Source organism: Carettochelys insculpta, chromosome 3 (assembly GCF_033958435.1).
Source record: "Carettochelys insculpta isolate YL-2023 chromosome 3, ASM3395843v1, whole genome shotgun sequence".
NCBI lineage: Eukaryota > Metazoa > Chordata > Testudines > Carettochelyidae > Carettochelys > Carettochelys insculpta.
The window spans coordinates 22,403,958-22,426,451 of record NC_134139.1 but is presented as its reverse complement, the minus strand read 5'-3'; the positions used below and the strand labels follow the sequence as shown (position 1 = coordinate 22,426,451).

General features: G+C 41.9%; 1 protein-coding gene across 1 annotated transcript in view; it reads left to right on the top strand.

Annotated features, from left to right (window-relative positions):
- Positions 1-22,056, top strand: part of PAPOLG (poly(A) polymerase gamma) — a 47,224-nt gene extending 25,168 nt beyond the window's left edge. The window contains exons 13-21 of the mRNA XM_074988493.1: positions 1,009-1,062; positions 2,726-2,845; positions 3,261-3,370; positions 7,591-7,712; positions 7,803-7,975; positions 8,400-8,509; positions 8,582-8,883; positions 18,410-18,469; positions 21,958-22,056. Of these exons, the coding sequence (XP_074844594.1) occupies positions 1,009-1,062; positions 2,726-2,845; positions 3,261-3,370; positions 7,591-7,712; positions 7,803-7,975; positions 8,400-8,509; positions 8,582-8,883; positions 18,410-18,469; positions 21,958-22,056 (1,150 nt within the window). The remainder of the gene's footprint in view (positions 1-1,008; positions 1,063-2,725; positions 2,846-3,260; positions 3,371-7,590; positions 7,713-7,802; positions 7,976-8,399; positions 8,510-8,581; positions 8,884-18,409; positions 18,470-21,957) is intronic.
- Positions 22,057-22,494: the final 438 nt, after the last annotated feature.

Here is a 22,494-nt window from a genome sequence, read left to right as displayed (position 1 = left end):
GGCTAGCCATATGGTGGCATGCAGAGCACGTGTAGCTACAGGTGGCCATGAAAGTCTGTCAGGGGATGCATTCCAAGAATGTAGATGCTACACAGCTAAAACAGAGTAACTGGGAAGCACTGCAGAGAGCCATAGGTTATATACCTTGGGGCTTCACATCTGTAAGAGACTTACTCTGCTCTACTTGCCTAAACCATACGGACACTAGAAGGCCATGCACTGTCCTATGGTAGTGAGTAGAGTACAGCGTGTAGAGTTAGGCATATTGGTACCTATCCTAAAGGAAGAAAACATTGGTTGTACATAGTGTTCTACTGAGATGCATTCTAAAACAGTTAAAATAGCCCATTGTCTTGGGGAGATTAAATTTTCAAACTGCATTCATGTTTTGGGATTGCACCTTATTTAAAATGTAGTACAGGTTGAACCCCTCATCTGGCACACTCAGGACCTGACTGGTGCCGGGCAAGACAATTTGCCAGATCATGGGATTTCAATATAGTCTAGCACATTACCAATGCTTTATTTGCTTACTGAGCTCTTAGGAGTAAATTACAGCAAAATAAGCGCACAGAACACTGAGAGCTGGGACTGGTGGCTATAAACAAACTTTATGGGACCACAGGAAACTTGGCCACACCAACAATGGGTGATTGGCTGGCTAGCTAAAGTCAGGCTAGATTAGATGTTGCTGGACAAGAGTTCAGGATGAGAGAGGTTCAATCAGTATAATGCTAGATGGTTAAGCAACAAGGTTCAATAATCATTAAACTAATACAAGAGTAAACTGCATATGCATGCTTTGAGTTCGGTGGAAAATGGTCTTTTAAATCTGTTTTCAGTTAAATCTAATCTGGGAAGTTTTTTTATTACTCATAGATCATATTTTACCAGAACTATGACTACCTTCATGTCCATGTCTTGAAATTATTGTATTGTTTTCTCATCTGAGTTTGACAAATAAACTCTGATCTCAGACAGGAGCTAAACTATTTTAATGTTTTTCAGGCATTATATTGTGCTGATGGCTAGTGCCTCTACTGAAGAGCATCATTTAGAATGGTAAGCTTTTCTTTAACATTATGGGTTGATTCTTTTTCAGTTGAAACATGGCTACAAGTAGGATTTTCTTAGAATAAGGAAAACGGCAAAGCACTAAACTCCTTTGTTTAAAACTATGCATCTTGGGATTAAATATATTAGTGCATTTGAACATAGAGGTGTGTTTTTTAAATATGGAAAAGCTTACTAGGATTCTCTAGGAAAAGGTAGAGAAATGTGGTGGTTGTGGGGCAATTTCTCAAAACATCACAAGCAATAATGAGCACTAATAAGGTGATATGTTAGTGTAAGTGCTGCCCAACTATTCTGGTGGTGAGCAAGCAGAAGGCATGCTGTCTGCACAATGTAACTTGCAATTAAAACGCAGATGAAGACCATAATGCATCAAGTGACCAGTTTAATCATAAAGCTTACCATTTTAAATAAAGATGAAAAACTTCAGCTCATCAGTCATGATGGCCTGTGCAGAATTGTGATTAGTCTGAAGGATTTGAAAGATGATAGACCTAAGCAATCTTGTGGAAAGGATACAAGGAAAAATGTTCTTGGTTTTTTCTTTCTTTTGGGGGGTTGGGGAGGGGCCTTGGGTAAATCTCTCTGCTGTCTAAAAAGCTCCCTTGTTATGATGACTCTGAAGGAAGCGGGGAGATCTTGGTATAGTCCATTTGTTATCTGTGATCACTGCTATGAAGGTGGCTTTTCAATTCATATCTTTCCAAATGCTCGATTTCTCCTTATTCCTTCCTTTTGAATTATAAGTGTATGCTGAGGCTTACAACTAAGCTTCAGTCTCCTAAATCTCCAAGATCAATCATATCAGCATGTTGCAGGATTTGTCCTTATAGGAACTTGTGTTTCAAAAATCAGCTATTTTTAAATGTTCTATATATGGGATCAAATTTTTGAGATTGAGAGTTGAAACACTGATATACTAAAACCATTTAAACTACAGCAACCATTAGCCAACAGCATTGCCTTCTATTCCGTGCCAAAAGCAGGCAGGATTCAAAAACAATTGTGTAAATGTAAGCTTTTAATGGACTGTGGAAAAGTAATTAAACAAAAAGCTTTAAACTGATCTACAAGATTCAATTGTGAACACTATTTCATAATAGCAACTGAAAGGAAAAACTTGATTGGCATTACTAGCTATAGTCTAACCTATTTCTATTTATTCTAATGGAGTGTGCTCATAGATTTATTTACCTTACCCTGTGTAGGAACACTTCAAAATATCCTTTTCTGAAACAATCAATCAAAGTATAGTTTGCTTCAAACTGACTTCTTTCTGCACACTTACAATTCAACCAACCAATGCTAACCTTGCAATGTAGTATCTTGAGCCTACAACTCCTTGATATCATAAACTAGAATGGCAAGGGCCATATTTTAACTAATTTAGGAGTTAATGGCTATTATGAACTTGTACCTTTAGAAAATTATTGCTTAAGACAAAAGTTTGGCACATCTAATCCTAAATTAAAGTGAACATAAATTTTGAGAGATCCAACTTTTGGGTTGCTGTATTTCAATCCCACTTTAGCTGCTTGTTATGTTTGGTTAATCGGACTGGTGTCTTAACACTTACTAAATTCTAACTAGTCAAGTGTTGTGCCTAATTCAGTAAAACCAAACTAATCTATCACTTGATGGTTTTTCTTAGGGTTGGTCTAGTTGAATCTAAAATTCGTGTACTTGTTGGAAGCTTGGAGAGAAATGAATTCATAAACCTTGCACATGTTAATCCTCAGTCTTTCCCAGGCAACAAGGAACATTGCAAAGAGTAAGTTTAACTTTAAAACCAAGCAAAACTGAAAACCTTAAGGATGTAGTAGTTTGGTCACTGTTAAAATAGACTGAAGACTAGCAGATTTCAGTTTTCTACATATCTTGCAAGAATGCACGTGGAGGTATTGCAAGCTAATCTCAGTGCTTCACAGCTGTGTAGCTTCAAGAGAAGACACTCTAAACACATCATAACATTTTAAGAATGAACAAAATACTGTACAGCTGACTAGTATACCAAAACAATTAAGTGCTAAATTACAGATTAATTCAGAAACTTTATCATATTGAATAGCTAAACAATGTAGGAGATAAGCTTCAGGAAGGGGATTAAGTAAACTGGGAACATACAAATAGAGCTGACATTTACACAAATGAAATGTGATCTTTTTTTTTCCCCCTCCCCCTCCAAGGAGCAACTATGTATCAATGTGGTTCTTGGGAATAATTTTTAAGAAAATGGAAAATTCAGAAAGCGTTAACATTGATTTAACATATGATATCCAATCATTCACAGATACAGGTAAGCTTCTATATCGCTTTAGTCTTGGTATATTTTTAATTTGACACTCACGAGATCTATCTATTAGCTATTTAGACAAACTTCCCAAAATCTAACTTCTCTAGGGTAGTTACAGTGATGGTATAGGTGCAGAGCATGTGGAGATTTAATCTTAAAATAATAAACTTCCTATTTTGACAAAACTGATAACTTACTTGGAAGTGTACCTGCTATAGCTTGTACAATAAGTGAGAGACAGCACTACTTATTGATAAGCCATATTAGGAACATGGTGATTGGACATTGTGAAGACTGAGGATATGTCCGTACTCAGCAATTAACAAATCTGATGTAAGGTCAATTTTTTCCATCTAATTTTGTAAAGCCAAGGGTGCATATATATCCACACCAGCACATGATATTGGAGTACATCCCCATTAGGGTGGGCAATTTTTGATTTTTGTCAGCAATGCACTATAAATACCTATCCCACAATTCCTGCTGCCCCCCTTGCATTGTGGGTCAAGCTCCCAGTGTCTGATGGGATAAAGTGCCATGGATGTCCTGGGTATGTCTCATCACCCTACTCACATGCAAATGCCATTACAAGTATTGTGAACACCATACAAATTGTGCTGCAGTATGTGCAGAGCCTAAACAACCTTCAGAGCAGAGAAGACCCTGAGCAGGACATGGACATACACAAATGTGTGAGACTGGACAGGAGGAATGGGGAGACAGTGGCTGCACTCAGTGCATTGTACATAGTGGAGCACTGGTTCTGGTGCTGTGAAACAAGCTCAGACTAGTGGGACTGCATAGTTATGCAGGGATGGATGACTGATAGTGGCTACAAATTTTCTGCACATGTAAGGCCTCTTTCATGGAACTTTTAATTACTTTCCCCCCACCTTGAAGCAGAGCGATACCAAAATGAGACCTGCTTTGACAGTTCAGAAGTGAGTGGCAGTAGCTCTGTGGAAGCTTGCAATGCCAGATGGCTACCAGTCAGTGGGCAAATCTATAGTGGGAGGCGTTTGTCACTCAGGTAGCCTAGGCAATCAGTAGACTTCTATGAAAAGACAGCAACTCTCTGGGAAATGTGCAGGATACAGTGGATGCTTTTGTCATGGTAGGGTTCCCTGACTGAGGTGGGGAGATAAATGGAATGCACAATCCCTATCATGACACCAGACCACCTTGCTACAGAGTACATAAACCTTAAGGAGTACTTCTCAGTGGTGTTGCAGGCATTGGTGGATCATAAGGGTCAATTCACCAACATAAACATGGGTTGGTGGGGAATGGTTCATGATGTGCACATCTTTAGGGACTCTGGTCTGTTCAGAACTTTCTTCCCCAACCAGAAAACCAACACATGGGCACATGCAGGATCGTGGATTCCACAAGCAGTTTTTTGCAGATGTGCATGCTGCAGAGGGAGGAGGCAGGGCATGCTTTCCCCTCACCATCCCTCTCTCCCCCTACTTTGCTGAGACAGTGAAAGTTTCCTTTTCCCCAGGATCCCAGGAAAGGAGGCAGATGGGCGGGGGAAAGGCATGACAGTACAGCTAATGCTACCAGTCCTGTGTGGCGCTCTCAGTTGCTGTGTACTCTACTGTGCCTCTCCCTTTCCCCACACCCCCTTTGGCTGAGTCATTGGGTTTCCCTTTCCCCAAGTACCAGAGAGATAGCCAAGTTAGTCTGTATCTTCAAAAACAACAAGAAGTCCTGTAGCACCTTATAGACTAACAGACATTTTGGAGCATAAGCTTTTTGGGCAAAGACCCACTACAGCAGGGTCTTTGCCCACAAAAGCTTATGCTCCAAAATATCCCTTGCCTCAGGAATTCAGGGAAGGGAGGGGGCATCTGATGGTTCATGGAAAAAGTACTTGTTAAACTGCAGTTGTCAGAGAGATGACAATGGTGCTTGGATAATGTGGTAACTAACGATTCCTCTGGGCAAGAGTCTTTTTGATGACTAAGCAGTTGAGAACCGCTAAGAAATGTCTGGCATACAAATAGTAACAAATGTACAAGTATTTGAAAAATCTTAATTCAGAAGCCCATTACATGAGTTTATTAGACTGTTTTTGCAAATTATGTAAGGATCTGGAGGTGCATGCCTATGTGCATTTATTTGAATGGCAGGTCTGACTGTCCTTTTTCACCTTTAAACATTGATAGTAAACTGATGTATTTTTTTCTTTCATTATAACAATTGCCCCTTGTTAAAGCATGCTATGGATGCTGATGTGGATGGTTTTGTGCATGCCTAGACCTCTTGGGAGTCATTTAGGCAGATGTTGGGGCTTACCAAATAAGTTGTATCATTTTAATTATAACCAGTATAGTTATATAATGCCTATACTAGGATAATTGCAGCCACAGTAGAAATTTGCCTTATGATATAGCTTATTCCTTGATTTCCTCAAAGAAGAGTTTGGGTCCAGGCTTTCCTAATCCAAGTGGCAGTGATGTGGGAAGATATAAAAATCTTGTTCAAATAACCTCTTAATCTTTTCTGTCTATTTGAAACCAATAGAACTAAATTGTTGCAACCAATTCAGTTAGCATGGATGTCGTTCCACTGGTGAATAGGTAGTTTACCCATGTAAGCCACTTTTCATTAACTTACCAATATTCACATTTATACCAGTAGTACATAGTTAAATTGCTAGATAAATGTTGCATAGACAAATCTTCAAGAGCTCAAGTCCCATTTGAATTTGATTCAAATAGTTTTGAATGGAGCAGGATGAGAGATGACTGGAAGTCTAGGATCCTGCATACTCTTGTCAGTCTAATGAACAACTGACTTGAATTGCTACCACATCTGTCAAACAAATGCAGAATGTAAAGTCAAATAAGTAAGCCATTAATACTGAATCTACACAAATGTGATTCCCAGCAATAAACTTGGAATCTATAAAAGTAAAGGTGATATAACTTTATTTGGCTTACAGATTAGGGAAAAAGACACTCTCAAAGATGTGCCTAATTTTAAGTTATGTTATCAGTCCAATTTAATGTCTACCTCTGCTTTGCCTGTTTGCTCAATTTGTGAGCAGTCATGCTAGTGAAATGAAATAAACCAATCAAGCTTTTTTGTATGCATTTTTAGATTTAACTAGTAACAGAGGTAGCCGTATTAGTCTGTATTCCAACAAAATAAAACAGCAGAAATGAAGCACTTTAAAGACTGTAAATTATTTGGTGATGAGCTTTCATGGGACAGACCAACTTCATCAGATCAATCTCATTTCCAGTACAGACTGACATGAGTACAGAAGACCAAAAAAGTGCAGTAGAAACTGACACAAATGAGGGGTGGGAGGATTTAAAAACCAATTAGAGAAATTTGGGAGTTGGAATTCATATTCAAATTTGACACTAACACATGGCATGAATAAACATCAATTACCTCATGCTTTACAAGGACTGTTTTCTTTCCTTTGTGCATAATTATCTCAAGCAGCTCAACTAACAACCCCATGATAGTTTCAACTGCAATTTTTTTAGTCCCCTGTACTTATAAACATCCATTTGTAGTGGAAATTAGATTGATCTGATGAAGTGGGTCTGTCCCATGAAAGCTCATCACCGAATAAATCATTTTGTTGGTCTTTAAAGTGCTACATTTCTGCTGTTTTGTTAGATTTAACTATTTTTAAACTGAGTTATTTAGTATGCAGATTATGCATATTTGAATCCATCATTTCCCAACACTACTCAGTGGCGAAACTTAACTGAACTTCCTCAAGCCAATGACTCAAAGTGGAAATTAAATTTTGACTAGCACTTTAAAAAAAAAAAAAAAAAAAAAATCACCCTGCCAAGCCCTACTTTCCTTTAAGTGTCAATTTTCAACTCTTTTTAAAGTAGCATAGACACCCATAACCAGTTTTCTAAAGAGATTTTTAAACAAAGTTAAAATAACTAGAGGATGGTGACAGAATATAAATGTCAAATGGACTACATTGAAGTAAAATGAGCTTCCCAGTGTAAGTTTTTGTCAACTGGCCATGAATTTGAAAACTCCTTGTAACAGTCTGTTACTGTAGCTTTAATTTAAACAAGCTTCAAGATACTGACAATATTCCAATATTTTCTGTGTAAAAACACTTAATGAAGGTCTGCTTCTGGTGTCTTCATTCAGAAATATTTTTCAGAAATTTAATCTGCATTGAATCCGAATCTGTGTATTGTGGCTTTAAATGGGGTAATTGCATATTACAGTTCACAGGCAGGCAAATAACATCAATATGCTGAAAGAAGGTATGAAGATAGAAGCAACTCATGTGAAGAAGAAGCAACTGCATTATTATTTGCCTGGTGAAATTTTACAGAAAAGAAAGAAGGTAAGAGGAAGCTTTGATCCTTCACATAATAGCTGCATGCATGCATACTTTTTTTTTTTTTAAAGGCAAACTTATAACCTTTGCTTTCAGCAAAGCATACCAGACATTGGTCGAAATATTAGTGGACTTCCACCTACAAAGGTTTCAGTGGATGGAAGCTCTTTGGATGGTTCCACACAGACAGACATCGGAACACGATATAGCTCTCCTTCATTAAACAGGATCTCTAAATTGGATAAATCTTCTTTGATAGAAGCGGAAAGGTCAGTTTGTAAGTTTGTCCCATGTGCCTTGTAGCAATGTGAAGAGCTTTCAAATATAAGTTTGACTTTTTAGTGTGGGCATGGTCATTTGGCAGTTCTTACTCATTTCAGTATTAATAGAAATTGCTGTGGCATGTATGCTACTAAATTATAGATTTTTTTTTTTTTTTAAAGTTTACTTTTGGTCTTGCAAAATACATAGAGTAAAATGCAAGACTGTACAATCTACAGACTTCTAATGATGATGACCATGAATAAATAGGAATGGCTGCAAAAGCTTTGTGCCAGAAATCAACTGTCTCCAATATACAGAACATGTATTTTTCTGAGTGGCTAATTCAAGCAGTTTGGTAAAAAGTGTGCAGTTGATAGACTAGCTTTATCTGCAGTGCACATAAGAGCATACACAATTTGTATTTAACAGGAACACTATACTTCAGAGAACCAATGCTGCTACCAGTAGAGAGAAGCCATTGAATGTCGCTATGCCACCAGTGCCTGTTAAAGGATTCTCCATCCCAGTGATTGGTTCAAGTAGGTATCCCAATATAGTGAGGAAAATGTAAACTTTAACTAACAAATTTAAAGGCTGTTTTCTTTGTGCAGAGACAGAGATTACAACAAAAACAATTATACCTCCAACTGGATGCACCATACCTACAGTCGTAGGACGAAATGTGATTCCTCGGTTTATTACATCTCCTCCTACACAGGGACAACTGCTCCTAAATGGAATTTTAACTCTAAATTCTAAAAATACTGCACCTAAAAGACCTCACTCACCTTCATCAGAAGAATGCAATAAAAGGCTTAAAGATGTAGAAAAGGTAAAAACACACTTCAATACAGAATCAAAGGGAAAAAGATTTGGAGAGATGCATACAGATAAACTCCGGAAGAGTCTGCAGGTAATGTTATAATTTTAATTTTTAATACTTCATTGTAATTAGGCTAATCCTGTTGGGGATTTCCTTATGTCTAATGTTCAGAACTCGTGTAAGTAGAAAAGTTAGGATACACTTTTGAGATCTGATGCGAAAGTTTCATTCCAGCAACACACTAAGTCCTAAACTTTGATAGGTGCTCGAAAAGTTGGAAACAATTGCTATACCAAACCTACCACTGGATACTCTAGGAAAAAGAGGAATAAACAGTCTTATATGAACATCAAATGTGAAGTTTTGAAACATTTAAAAATAATTTGGAAAGGGTTTTTAAATAAACTAGGCTTGTGTCCTATGTGTTGCTTATTGATTTATAAAACAGGCCTGAAAGCTCTTACTGTAGGTTGAACCTTTCCAGCAACATCCATGGGCCAGCATGATTTTAGTTATCCTTATGTACAGTTATCAGTGGTAGCCTAGTTTCCTGCAGCTACCAGTCCTGGCTCTGTTCTGTGCTGTTTAGCTCTAGTTCACCTCCAAATGTCATCTTAGAGCCCAGCTGGCTGTGGAAGGGTTACTAATGCAGCAAGACAAAACTGACTTCCTGGGATTTGGGAAACTCTTTGGTTTGGACCCAGTCAGGTCCCAGTGGTGCCAGACTAGAGAGGTTCAACCTGTATTTTGCTTATTTTATGCATAGAAATATCAGCACTGTTAATTCTGGACTATCTTCTTTTTGCTGAATGACCTGTATGCTGTATTTAGTGTCTTAAATTGTAGAAGTGGAATCAAAATCTTTACCAAAGCCTGCCTTTCTCCAAAATGTGCATTAGTCATTGAAGTTTGACTAAAGACTAAATTTTTCTTCTTGAGTGATGGTCCCTGTTGTATTCCACTATGGGTAATGCATGCATGCTGTATCCGGCGCTGTGGAATTTGAAAGTGATGTCTGGTCTGTGTATATGCCCTGGCTTACCTGTGCCTGTGTCTGAGGGGACAGAGCAGGGTAGACAGATCACAATATCTCCAGTTTCTTCTCACTGCCACATGGTCTAGGTTGGAACCTTCAGTTGTCTGTACCTTTTATGGCTGCATTCTACAAAATAAAAATTGTAAAGTTTTGCTCAGTTTACTATTTTATACATTAATCTTCTGGGGAAAACCACTCCATTTAGGTACAGGGCTGTGCCCAAGACCACAGGCATCCAACACCATGTTTCTTGCCCCAGATCCTTTCTCAGTCAGCAGCTACCACCAGTGCAGCCTGTACTGTCATGGGAAAACTTTTATATCATGATGATTGCTCCCCAGCCATACCCAAGAAAGAAAAGAACTTTGTCTACACACATGCCTCACGGAGAAGACTGTGAAGCCCTGTTCAGAGTCCTCTCTGAGGCAACTGACCACGTGAATGAGTTTATCACCCATTTCATACACAGAAGGCATCTTCCCTCCAACAGCACCACCACTGGAACTGGAATCAGCCTTTTCTACTTTGGGAGACTGAGGCATCCACTGACATTTTCTTCCCCCCGCTCTGTGCTCTCCACTCCCAAGAGACCTGCACTAGTTTAGGACCAACTTCTGTCTTGTCTAACTTGGAGCTGTATCCACCTGACCTAGTTGAAAAGCAATATCGAGCACCTTGATCTGCATCCATGTCAGCTCAGGATTTGGATGGTCCTCATTATTAGGTTGCTCATGCTTCAGAGCCATAAGAGACCTCCTCTCTAACAGAAAGGAGTCTACTAGAAAATGTTATGTAGTTAAATGGAAGCGCTTTTCTTGGGAACATCAGCAATGCTGTCGCAGAAACTACAAATACATCTCATCTTGGGTGAGACCCTGTCTTTGAGACATCAGGTTTGTCCATAAGCCCATTGTGAGTACTCCTGAAGGCAGTAGCTGCATACCAGTCACCTTCTCAGGGCTACCTGCTCTCTGCACATGCACTGACCAGTAAATTCTAGAAAGACCTAATAACTTTTCCACCCATTCTGAAGCCTGCTCTCTAATGGTACCTAAAGCTTGTTCTCTTGGTACTCAGACTCCTCTTTGAACCCTTAGCTACTTGTGCCATATATCTTGCGTGATGGACACTGTCTAGCTGAGGTGGTGACTACAAGGAAAGGTTTGTGAATCTTAAATGGTGGCAGATTATCTGTACATATATTGCATAAGGATCAAGTTTCTTCCATCTACTCTTCACGTTAAACCCTAAAAGGAGCTTTGGAATTTCATGTTAATTGATTCACTTGCCTGTGTTCTTTCCAGAACCTCATATCTTCAGAGGAATGAAGACTCCACTCCCCTTCACTTGTGAAGAACAAAACCAGTCAAATTGCCAAGACTCTTTCGACTCTGTTGCTATCAGACATTCTCCTTTCTCTACCCACCCCCCGCCCCGTGGGATTCCAATAGAGCAGAAGGTCACAACCTCCACCACCACCCCCCACACCAGTGCCAAAAGTGGCACATGAGCTAACTTTCATCAGCATGCAAGACAGGAGCTCAGCCTCACCCCTCCTCCACCCTACAGCCAGGGACTAGTTCAAAGCCATATCGCCTGTGGATTAACAAAAGACCAGCTAATGCTATCAACCACCACTTAGAAACTAAAGCTCTGCATCTTAGTTGATTAAAGAAGCTGTAAGTAGGATTATTAGTGACTATAAAAAGTTCACTTGCCTCACTGGGTGCATGAGGCTTAAGGTTCCCAAACCTGACAAGTGACTGAAATAAGCACCAGACAAACCAACAAGAAAATTATTAAGAAAAGGAAATAATCAAAGTTTCAAGCTTGCCTGTTGGAATGTACAGACCATGTTGACAGGTTTGACTAAAGATCTTCAGGACATCAGCAACACCCAAAAGACTGCTGTCATCAACAAGGAACCGAAGAGGCTCTAAGTTGCCATCGCCACTTTGCAGGAGACACAACTTGCAGCTTTGGTGTCCCTAAAGGAAAAGGACTACACCTTTTTCTGGCAGGACAAAGCCCAAGAGGAACCCAGGGAGCACAGTGTCAGCTTTGTCATCAGAAACACCATTCTGCAAATGGTGGGAACTAGTCACGGGCAGATCAGAAAGACTCCTTCAGGTCAAACTTCAAACCTGTACCTGTCCTGTCCACCTGATCAGTGCTTATGCTCCAACCCTGAACGCCACACCAGAAGCAAAGGACAAGTTCTATGACGAGCTCAGTGCTGCCATAAGCCGTGTCTACATGTGCACGCTACTTCGAAGTAGCGGCACTAACTTCGAAATAGCGCCCATCACAGCTACACATGTTGGGCGCTATTTCGATGTTAACATCGACGTTAGGTGGCGAGACGTCAAAGCTGCTAACCCCATGAGGGGATGGGAATAGCGCCCTACTTCAAAGTTGAACGTCTACGTAGGGCACGTGTAGACGATCTGTGTCCCGCAACATCGAAATAGCGGGGTCCGCCATGGCGGCCATCAGCTGAGGGGTTGAGAGACACTCTCTCCAGCCCCTGCGGGGCTCTATGGTCGCTGTGGGCAGCACCCCTTAGCCCAGGGCTTCTGGCGGCGGCTGCTGCTGCTGCAGCTGGGGATCCATGCTGCATGCACAGGGTCTGCAACCAGTTGTCAGCTCTGTGGATCTTGTGGTGTTTAGTGCAACTGTGTCTGGGAGGGGCCCTTTAAGGGAGCGGCTTGCTGTTGAGTCCACCCTGTGACCCTGTCTGCAGCTGTGCCTGGCACCCTTATTTCGATGTGTGCTACTTTGGCGTGTAGACGTTCCCTCGCAGCGCCTATTTCGATGTGGTGCTGCGCAACGTCGATGTTGAAAGTCGATGTTGCCAGCCCTGGAGGACGTGTAGACGTTATTCATCGAAATAAGCTACTTCGATGTAGGCTTCACGTGTAGACGTAGCTATAGTGCAAATACCTGCTCGTGAACAATTGTACCTTTTGGGTGCCTTCAATGCAAGAGTTGGAGCCACTCGTGACTCGTGGTCCTCTTGCCTAGGTCACTTCAGTGTGGGGAAAAATGAATGACAGTGGACATCATCTCCTCGAACTTCGCATGTACCACAATCTGCATCACAAACACTTTTTTTTTTTTTTTTAAACCAAGCCACAGCAGTGTGTCATGCAGACACCCACGCGCAAAACACTGGCACCAATTAGACTTCATCACCAGATGCGGCAACCTCAAACGTCGTCCTGACACGCAGCTACCATAGTGGCGACTGCAACACAGGTCATTCGCTAGTCTGCTCCAAGCTCAAGCTGAGACCCAAGAAACTGCACCATTCTAAACCAACTGGAAGGCCCCGCATTGATGCCAGAAAGACAGCAAACTCAGAAAAAGCTGAAATATTAGGAGACCCTTGAGGAGAATCTGCGCAGCAGCCCTGGGGATGCTGATGTGACATCCAGATGGCAGCATCTGAGGGGGACAATGTACAATACGGCCTTGTCAGTGTTTGGAAGAAGAGCTGGAAACGCAAACAACTGGTTCGAAGCCAAAGCCGACGAGATGATTTCAGTCATCAAAAGTGCGCTGCACTTCTGGAGTATAAACACTCACCGAGTCAGAGTACCCAGCAAGCACTCAGAGTAGCCAGAAAAATAGTACAGCAGACAGCCAGGCACTGTGCCAACAGCTACTGGCTTAAGCTATGCAGCAGTCTCCAGACCTGTGCTGACTCTGGTAATCTCAGGGGAATGTACAAGGGCATAAAGAAAGCAATCGGACCCATCCAGAACAAGACAGCACCTCTGAAATCCAAATCTGGTGAAGTCATCGCTGACAAAGCCAAACAGATGGAGCAATGGGTTGAGCACTACTCCGAGCTGTACTCGTGCAAGAACACTGTGGTTGATACAGCCCTCAACGCCATCGAGCTCCTGTCAGTCATGGACGAGCTGGACCAGGAACCAACTGTGGTCACGTTGAAGAAAGCTATTGACAGCACTGCAGTAGGAAAGGCCCCAGGCCAGGATGGTATACCACCAGAGGTAATCAAGTGTGCCTTGGGCGCACTCCTCCTGGAACCCATGCCTGTGCTGGAGAGAGGGTGAGGCACCACAGGATACACAGGATGCCAACATTGTAACCTTGTACAAGAACAAAGGAGACAGAAGTGACTGCAACAATTACTGTGGAATCTCCCTCCTTAGTATCGCTGGTAAATAGTTTGCTCGTGTCATCCTTGGCAGACTCCAGAAGCTCACTGAGAGGGTGTATCCTGAATCCCAGTGCGGATTCAGCACAGAGATCTACCATTGACAGAATCTTCTCCCTGAGGCAGCTGCAGGAGAAATGCAGAGAGCAGAGGAAGCCACTCTGTCACCTTCATTGACCTGACCTAAGGCTTTCAACTCCATCAGTAGGGATGGACTGTTTAAATTGCTCCACAAGATAGGCTGTCCACAACGGCTACTCAGGATGATCCAGTCTTTCCATGAAGACACAAGAGGAACCATCCAATATAATGGCACATCATCATCGGATGCCTTCAGCATCAGGAGTGGTGTCAAACAAGGATGTGTCCTTGCTCTGACATTGTTTGGGATCCTCTTCGTGCTCCTCCTGAAGCACGCCTTTGGATCCTCAACAGAGGGCATCTTTTTGCACACAGGATCTGATGGGAAACTGTTTAATCTTGCAAGGCTGACAGCTAAGTCTAAGGTGCAGAGAGTGCTCATTAGAGACATGCTGTTCGCAGATGCTGCTGCTGTAGTGACACACACAGAAGGCCAGCTTCAAAAACTGCTGGATCAGTTCTCCAAAGCATGCAAGGACTTTGGGCTTACCATCAGCCTAGAGAAGATGAACATACTTGGTCAGGATGTTGCTGAACCTCCATCAATTAGCATTGGCAGTTACATGCTAGAGGTCGTCCACGAGTTTACTTACCTCAGGTCCACCATCACCGACACTCTGTCGCTGGAGTCTGAGCTAAACAAGAGGATTGGAAAATCAGCCACAACTCTGCTCAGACTTAGAGTGTGGAACAATAACAAGCTGTACACTCACACCAAAATGCAAGTCTACAGAGCCTGCATCCTCAGCACTCTCCTCTACAGCAGTGAGTCTTGGACCTTGTACGCCCACCAGGAAAAGAGTCTGTCTTCCAGTTGCACTGCCTCAGGCGCATTCTTGGGATATGGAAGGACGGAGTGTCCAACAACACCGTACTCGAGCAAGCTGGAATTCCAACCTTGCATACCCTCCTCAGGCAGCAGCGGCTCTGCTGGCTTGGTCACATCTATAGGACGAATGATGGAAGGATCCCAAAAGACCTCCTGTACAGCGAGCTAGTCTCTGGCAAAAGACCTCCTGGATGCCCCCAATTGTGCTACAAAGATGTCTGTGTAAGAGGGACCTCAAGGAGGTAAGCATATCCCCAGATAGTTGGGAAGAGCTGGCAGATGACCCCAGCAGCTGGAAGCAGGAACTTCAGAAGGGCAAGATGAAGATCAGACAGCTGGCAGAGGAGAAGAGAGCCCATAGAAAGGACAGCAAGGACGTGGCAGACACCCGCTATGTATGCAGCAGATGTAGCAAGGACTGTCACTTTTGTGTGGGCCTCAACAGTCAGTCAACGCTGCAAATGACTATCTTAAATGGAGTTACAAAGGGCGCGATCCATAGTCTACGCAGACTGAAGGATGCATTGGATCTAAATATGGATTATAGAATTAATGATGGGAGAAATCTCAACATTACAGATACCAGAGAGGTTGCCATGTTAGTCTGTATCTTCAAAAACAAGAAGTGCTGTGGTGCCTTATAGACTGTGCACTCATCTGATGAAGCGGGTCTTTGCCCATGGAAAGCTTATGCTCCAAAATATCTGTTAATCTGTAAGGTGCCACAGGACTTGTTGCAGATACCATTAATTATACACCTTAGTTGAAGTAAATAATCTCTTCCACACCACTTCTGGTAGGTATTGGTGAAGTTGTTTTATTCATGGGTACCTTTACTGAAAGTCATGGTTTAGTAAACAGAACTTCATGACTTGACCTATCCATGATCTGGCACCTAGAAGTGGCAACACCTTGTGCTCTTTAGAGGCACAGTCAGGCAGTTCCATGCACAGTCTCTGCCCTAAAGTGCTGGCTCTACAGAACCTCTTGGCAGGGAACCCCTGCCAATGGGAGCCATGGGATTGATTGCCTGCAGGCTGAAGCAGGGGTTGGAGCCACCTGGCTGCATCTCCATATAGGTGAGAAGGGAGGTATGCGTCACTGCTTCCAGGAATCTACTCTCTTAAGCAACTGCTTCCCAGGGCCCCCAGACTTTCCCAGTTCTGAACACCCCACCCATCCTCCTTACACCCACACTTCTGTTGCTGCTGGGGCAGAGGGGTATGGTGGCCCAAGACTATCCCAGCAATGTAAGGTCACTGCAGAAGTCACAGGACCTGGAACTTCACAGAATCTGACTTCTGTGTCAAACTAATAGACTTAAGTATCGATGCTGCTAGCACTGCAGCAAAATACAGATGAAACTGATTGTTTAGAAGATTCATAATTTGCTCAGATTAACCAGATTTTACTCCACAGAACTTTAGCTAATCTGAGAAATTTGCAGCGACAGGTGGTAGATAAAACTACAGACCCTTCCTTACAAAATTTTAATGATCTAAACAATGAGTTGGAAACTTAGAGTTCACTCATCCCACGTTACAAAGTTAACAGATTTAGTATGTGCCTTCTGATATGCTTATGAAAGGGGTAATACACTGGAGAAAATGGCTTTGATTATAGTGGGAAGACATCTTAATCTTCCCTGTAGTACATTCTGAACAGTGCCTCAGGTGCAGGTGGCCTTTTAGGGGCACTTGAGGTGATGGATAGGTTGTCAGCAGCTGATATTGACAGAACCCTCTGGTTTTTTGTCAGTTCCGTTTTCCTGGAAATTGTGATTAGTCCTCAATGAGTTAACTATTAGTATCATTAAATTTATTGAAAAAACAGCTTTTGCTAGTTTTACCTCCATTTTGTACAAAGAAAAGAACCAACTAGAAAACACTTAAGTTGTTTATACATTTCCAAAACCTTAAATTTTATTCTCAAGTAATTGAAAGATCCTACTGGGCCCCAGAACAGGCCCACTCATCTGGCTCTTGCTTGTATTTTGTAGTCATAGAGCAATGCTTTCTTTACTAAAGACTGTTTGTTCTAGGCCAAGTTCAACCCCAGATATGCTTTCACAAATCCTTGATTTCAATGAAAGGTGTACTTGTGTCTGCGGACAATTTGGTCCATAAGACTTCACCATATAAATGACTTAGAATCTATGCATCTTATAGTAAATTGGGCTGGATTTAGATTTCAAAGATTAGGGAATGCAAGACATAGAGAGAAAATCCACAGAGGGGGAAAAGATACAGTTTGAGGCATTAGTCTTTTTAAAAAAAAAAAAAAAACCTTGACTAGACTAAACTGTGTGATATAAGCAGCATATCTAAGGAATTACACTTAAATTACATTTCCCTGTTTCTCTACATATCAAACCCAGAAATTATTTGATTGAAAACCAATATGTAACCTAGTACTCTGACCTCCAAGAGCATTTGAATAATTTCTAGACCTAAAACTAGAACTGGGTGAATTTTTTTGGACAAATAGCTGATTGGATGAAAAACAGGTTTGGTCAAATCTATTTGAATGTTGCCACTAATTTGCCCCATAATTTCAGACAAATTTTAATAATTTGTTTGACCTAATGTTTTTGTTGACTTGTTCCATTTGGCAAAAGCTCTTTGAATTTGGGTCAGGTCAAACCAAATGCTTTTATTCAGGACTGCCAATAAACCAAAAAGCTGTAACTTTCTCAGATCTAACTCTTCTATAACACAGTTTAAATCTTGTCTCCTTCAAAATTTTTTCTATCAACTTCTTTAAAGAAAAGGTAGTTCAACCTATAGGCAGAAGCTCTCACTACTTACGTTAGAGCCTGGATGTATATGTAAAATTGTTGTTCAAATTAATGGTCTGTTTTATGTAAATTCAAACTTAAGCAATTTTAAAGGCTTACACGCTTTTTTCCTATGAAAAATGTATGGATCAATGTTCCTTCTATTTTCCATCCATGGGCAGAATAAATTTTGTGTGTACTGAGGCAAATTCAGATGTGCACCACAGGTAGAAATATATATGCAGCCAGATGTAGGGGGCTGTGGGCTCTCTGCTTATGAACTAGACAGCCTCTGCATCTCTCCTGGGGGTCTCAAGTGCATGGCTTACAGGGATCTCTGGTATGTATGTGTCTTGTAACAACAGTATAGCTAAAAAGTGTTACCTTGAGTAGCACACCGTGTGATGCATATATTTGGGTAGGTCAGGAGGTCCTCCTCTAGAGGTATAAAATATGCCAGAATACTTTCCACATAATAGATATTATGAGGTGTTTAAAGTTTCATAAATCCTTTCTCATTAGTTGGAACCAGAAATGTAGCTACAACAGGCATTTAATATTTATTAGTTGATATTTGTGCTTTACATATGAAGATGCTTAAATTCCATTATGCTCAGTATGCTATTCTTACAAACTTTGGCTTTTCAGGAGAGCCTTGAGCAGGAGGAATCCATGCTTATTCCAACTATTGACACATCAAGATCACAGGTACTGTCTTACTGAGTCTTTATGTTCACAGGTAAATGAAAATTAGTGATGATTTCCTGCACACATCAAGGTAATATTTCTTTACAAACAAAACTAGCTATTTGACAGTGTCAAGTGCTTTTTTATTCATGTATTATATCTCTTTAATGTTGTGGCAACATATGCTGTGATTCTCACTTGCACAGTGTGCAAGGGAATTCTGAAGAGCTGCTTCAGCAGCCCTGACAGAAGCCCCAAATTGCCATGCTTGCTTAAAAGGTTTAGGCATACAACCACAGTTCTGAAAAAAACTTCTTTTGTGTGCACGCAAACTTCTGCCTCCTACAATCTCAGGCATTTAAACTTCACAGCCACTTCAAAAAAACCAGACAAAGCCCCTTTTTCCCAGTTTCCTGGCAAAATGCCTTTGCAGTGTTAGAATCCATGCTCTGCTTCTATCACAATCTTCATGGAGTACTGAGCTGTCAATCTACATGTTAAATACTTCAATAAAAACCAGATATGCTCAAAAAGTTGCAAATTATAGCAATTACACTTCAGATTTTGCTCCCACCCCCTGCCCTGATTGCCTTGATCTAAATTTAGGCTAATCCAGATATGTAGTCTGAAACTTAACTCTTAGCCTGCTCCTCTTTCAAATCTCTACTAGCAGATTTTGGAATCCCTTGTAGGGATGACAACTTTCTAACTGCACAAAACCAAATATGCCTGCCTTGAGGCCTTGCCCCTGCTTGGTCACTTCTGAGGCCCAACCCCACTTTCATTCATCTCCCTCCCTCTGTCACACTGTCCCCTACACCCTCCCTCACTTTGACCAGGCTGGGGCAGGGGGTTGTGGCATGGGAAGGGTTGAGGGCTTCAGCTGAGGTGAGGGATTTGGAGTGGAGGGTGGGCAGGGCAGAGGAAGTTTGGGTGGGACAGGGGAATCAGGGCTGGACTGTAGGCTCCGGGTAAGCCATGTCAAACTCATGCAGCCTGATTGATGATTGTGGCCCACACAACTAGATGTTAATAAAACATGTAAGGGTGGCCTGCCCTATTTTGCACCCTTCTCTGGCCATGTGCAAGCAGCAGGGGGTGGAACAAACATGAATTCTGGCTTCTTGGGCTGTCCATGTCCAGCACATTTGTGTATTAAAACCCCCTTGGTGAGCTCTGGGGTTTTAATACATATGCCAACCACAGGCATCCTGAGGAGCTGGACTGGTGTCTGTCCTGCCCCTGCCACTCGTGTGCCAGAGAAGGGTGTGTGGCTGCTCTAGGGAGAGGGATGGTGAAACCCATGTGTGCTGAGGTGGAGAAGGGAGCATGCCTGGGACAGTGGTAGGTAGCCATGGGAGATGGGGGTGGAGTAAGGGGCAGAGGAGCACAAGGCAGAGTAATATGGGGGGGGCGGTATACTGAAAGCCTCAAGAGGCCCTTGGGGAGTGCATGGGGGGCTGCGCTATGATGGCAAGCAGTGCAGGTCTCAAAGGGCCGGGGGGTTGTGCAATGGGGACTGCACTGTAATGTGGGGGGAGAAACAAGCCCCAGAGAGTCTGAAAGGGGGGAGAACGTAGTACAATGGGGGATTGCAATGTAAACTCCAGAATGTCTGAAAAGGAAGTACAGAGAAACTGGAGCAGGGAGAGTTTAAGAGGAGAGAGGCAGCACAGTGTTTTACGCTTCAGTAGAACTGAAAGCAAATCTCCTTTCTGGACTTTAGACAATAGCTACAGAAGCTGAGACCCTGACCCGGTCTCTCTCCCCATCACCCCTTCCCCTACTAGGGGCCACCCAGCACCCCTTTTCTCTCTCCCTGCTACCTCTATGCAGGTAAAAAAGTTGGATTGTGATGCCTTTTATGGCACACTGAAAGGAGGACAGGGAAAGGAGAATCTCTAACCTCCATGTGAGGAGAGGCTGCTCTTGGGACAGGGGTAGGGTTTCACTGTGTTGCACCCACCCTGTACAAAGGTGAGTGGGAAATGCATATAAGTGGCCAAAGCATCATTCAAGCCTATTAACAATGACAAAGCAAACCCTGTACAATGGAAATGTTCCGACTTAAGTACACACTTAGTGACATATCATGGGTGTTCCACCAGCAAGGTGTTGATTAGTTTCTCTCAGCTGTAATCTTCATTCTCAAGTCTGTACAGCTCCCTTCCCCTCAGATACCACTTCTTTAACTCCTGCTGCTGTTCCTTCCTGCCACAGATCGCAAAGCTCATTCATTCATGTTGCTAACTCGTGACTTTCCTGTGTGGTAGGTTATCCTCATTTTTAGAGATGATGAAACAGACTGCATAGAGTGCAGACCTAGCCATAGAACGCAGGTGTCCTGACACCTGGCTTTGCATGTTTTGGCTTTTCTCCCTAGTCTGCATTTATCGGTGTTCTATCTTTCTTCCCTCACTATGTGTCTTTTCTCAAATTTTATGAACTATTTAAAATTATAAAACAATAATTCATATTAAGTATTAAATTTTAAATTAAAATAATTGATGATAGTCAAACAAGACCTGAAAAATTATAAAATATATGTAAAACAATCTCTAATTGACCTACTGATTTACTTCTATCAGTTTTCATTTGTTCAGCCCTCAGTAGGTTTTGAGTTTGAGATGCCTGCTCTGGGTGGTGCTTTGTCTCAAAGGGCTACCAGGAAGCTGCCAGCATTTTCCCTGAGTTTCAAGGCAGAGCTGAAGCCAGGTGGCTCTGTGTACTGCCTCCACCCACAGGTGCTGCCCCTTCCTAGTCAATGGGCACTACAGAGCTGGTGCTCATGATGGGGGTAGCATAACAAACTCCATCAGCCCAAAAGCTGAGGGCTGTGTCACTTTTATTGGGAACATGCCAGCCCTGCACCAGCCAGACTTTTCCGGCTCCAGTCAGCAGTGCTGACAGGTTACTTTTTGACTGAGTATTCTGGTCCCAAACCAAACACCGGGCAACCCTCTTCAGCAACATGAAACTTGATGCTGGTTTGCCTAACTTCAGTTCTTGAGAGAAGAGACTGAAAACGGCAATGCCCCTTACTCTACACTGTTAGGGTGCATCTACACTTGCATTCTTTTGAAAGAGGCATGCAAATGAGGAAAACTGAAAATGTAAATAAGGTGCAGATTTACATATCTGGCCCTCATTTGCATATTCCTTTTTCAAAAGAGCTTCTTTCGTGAGAAGAAAAGCAGCATAGACACTGCTCTTTCAAAAGTAAACTCCATCTTTGAAAGAATCCTTCCCTAAAAAAAAAAAAAAAGAAAGTGTAGACTCACCCTTAATGAGTAAATGCCATCACAATGAAAAGCAGGCACTTTGCATGCAAGTATCTTAATTTCAAGTAGAGAATGGGCAGATAACCAGTATGGTGGGCATATACTAGACCTCTTGGTTTGATATTGGTTAGCCATGGAGATTTTCATTTTCTACCTGTCTTCTATTTAAATTATGCATATTTAAACATTTTTCCCCTTCCCTGCTTGGTTTCCATTTTTCTGTTGTAGAGACTTGCAAGTGAAGAACTACCAGATTCATCTTCGCCTGTTCCAACAAATAATATTCGTGTCATTAAACATTCCATCCGATTGACCCTTAACCGGTAACTACAGTGTCTCGTCAGGTAATGATCATATTCATTTGTGGTTTACACAAGCAATTTTTATAGTGCAGTTACTGTCCTGTTTCAAACATAGTTACTTTTACTGAATTGGAGAGAGACTTTTCTATCTTAATTTGTCTGCATTTTGACCTGCAGATGCTGTAGGATACTTCCATTACTGCATAACTTTCTCAAGATTGCCTCCTGACAAGCCACTGTCGACAATTATGGCTTTTGAGTCCTTTTTTAAATTGCCTTTAGTTTAAATATTTGCTGCTTCTGACTGACCTACTCCTCATTTTGAATACCCTTCCAACAGCAGTCCTGGTGTTTTAAAAGTCTTGTGTTATGATCATTGTCTTGAGATGAAAATAATTGTTCTAAAAACACAAAAAAATTGTCCTGTGATACCATTTTTCTGAATGTTCAGACACTGGAGCCA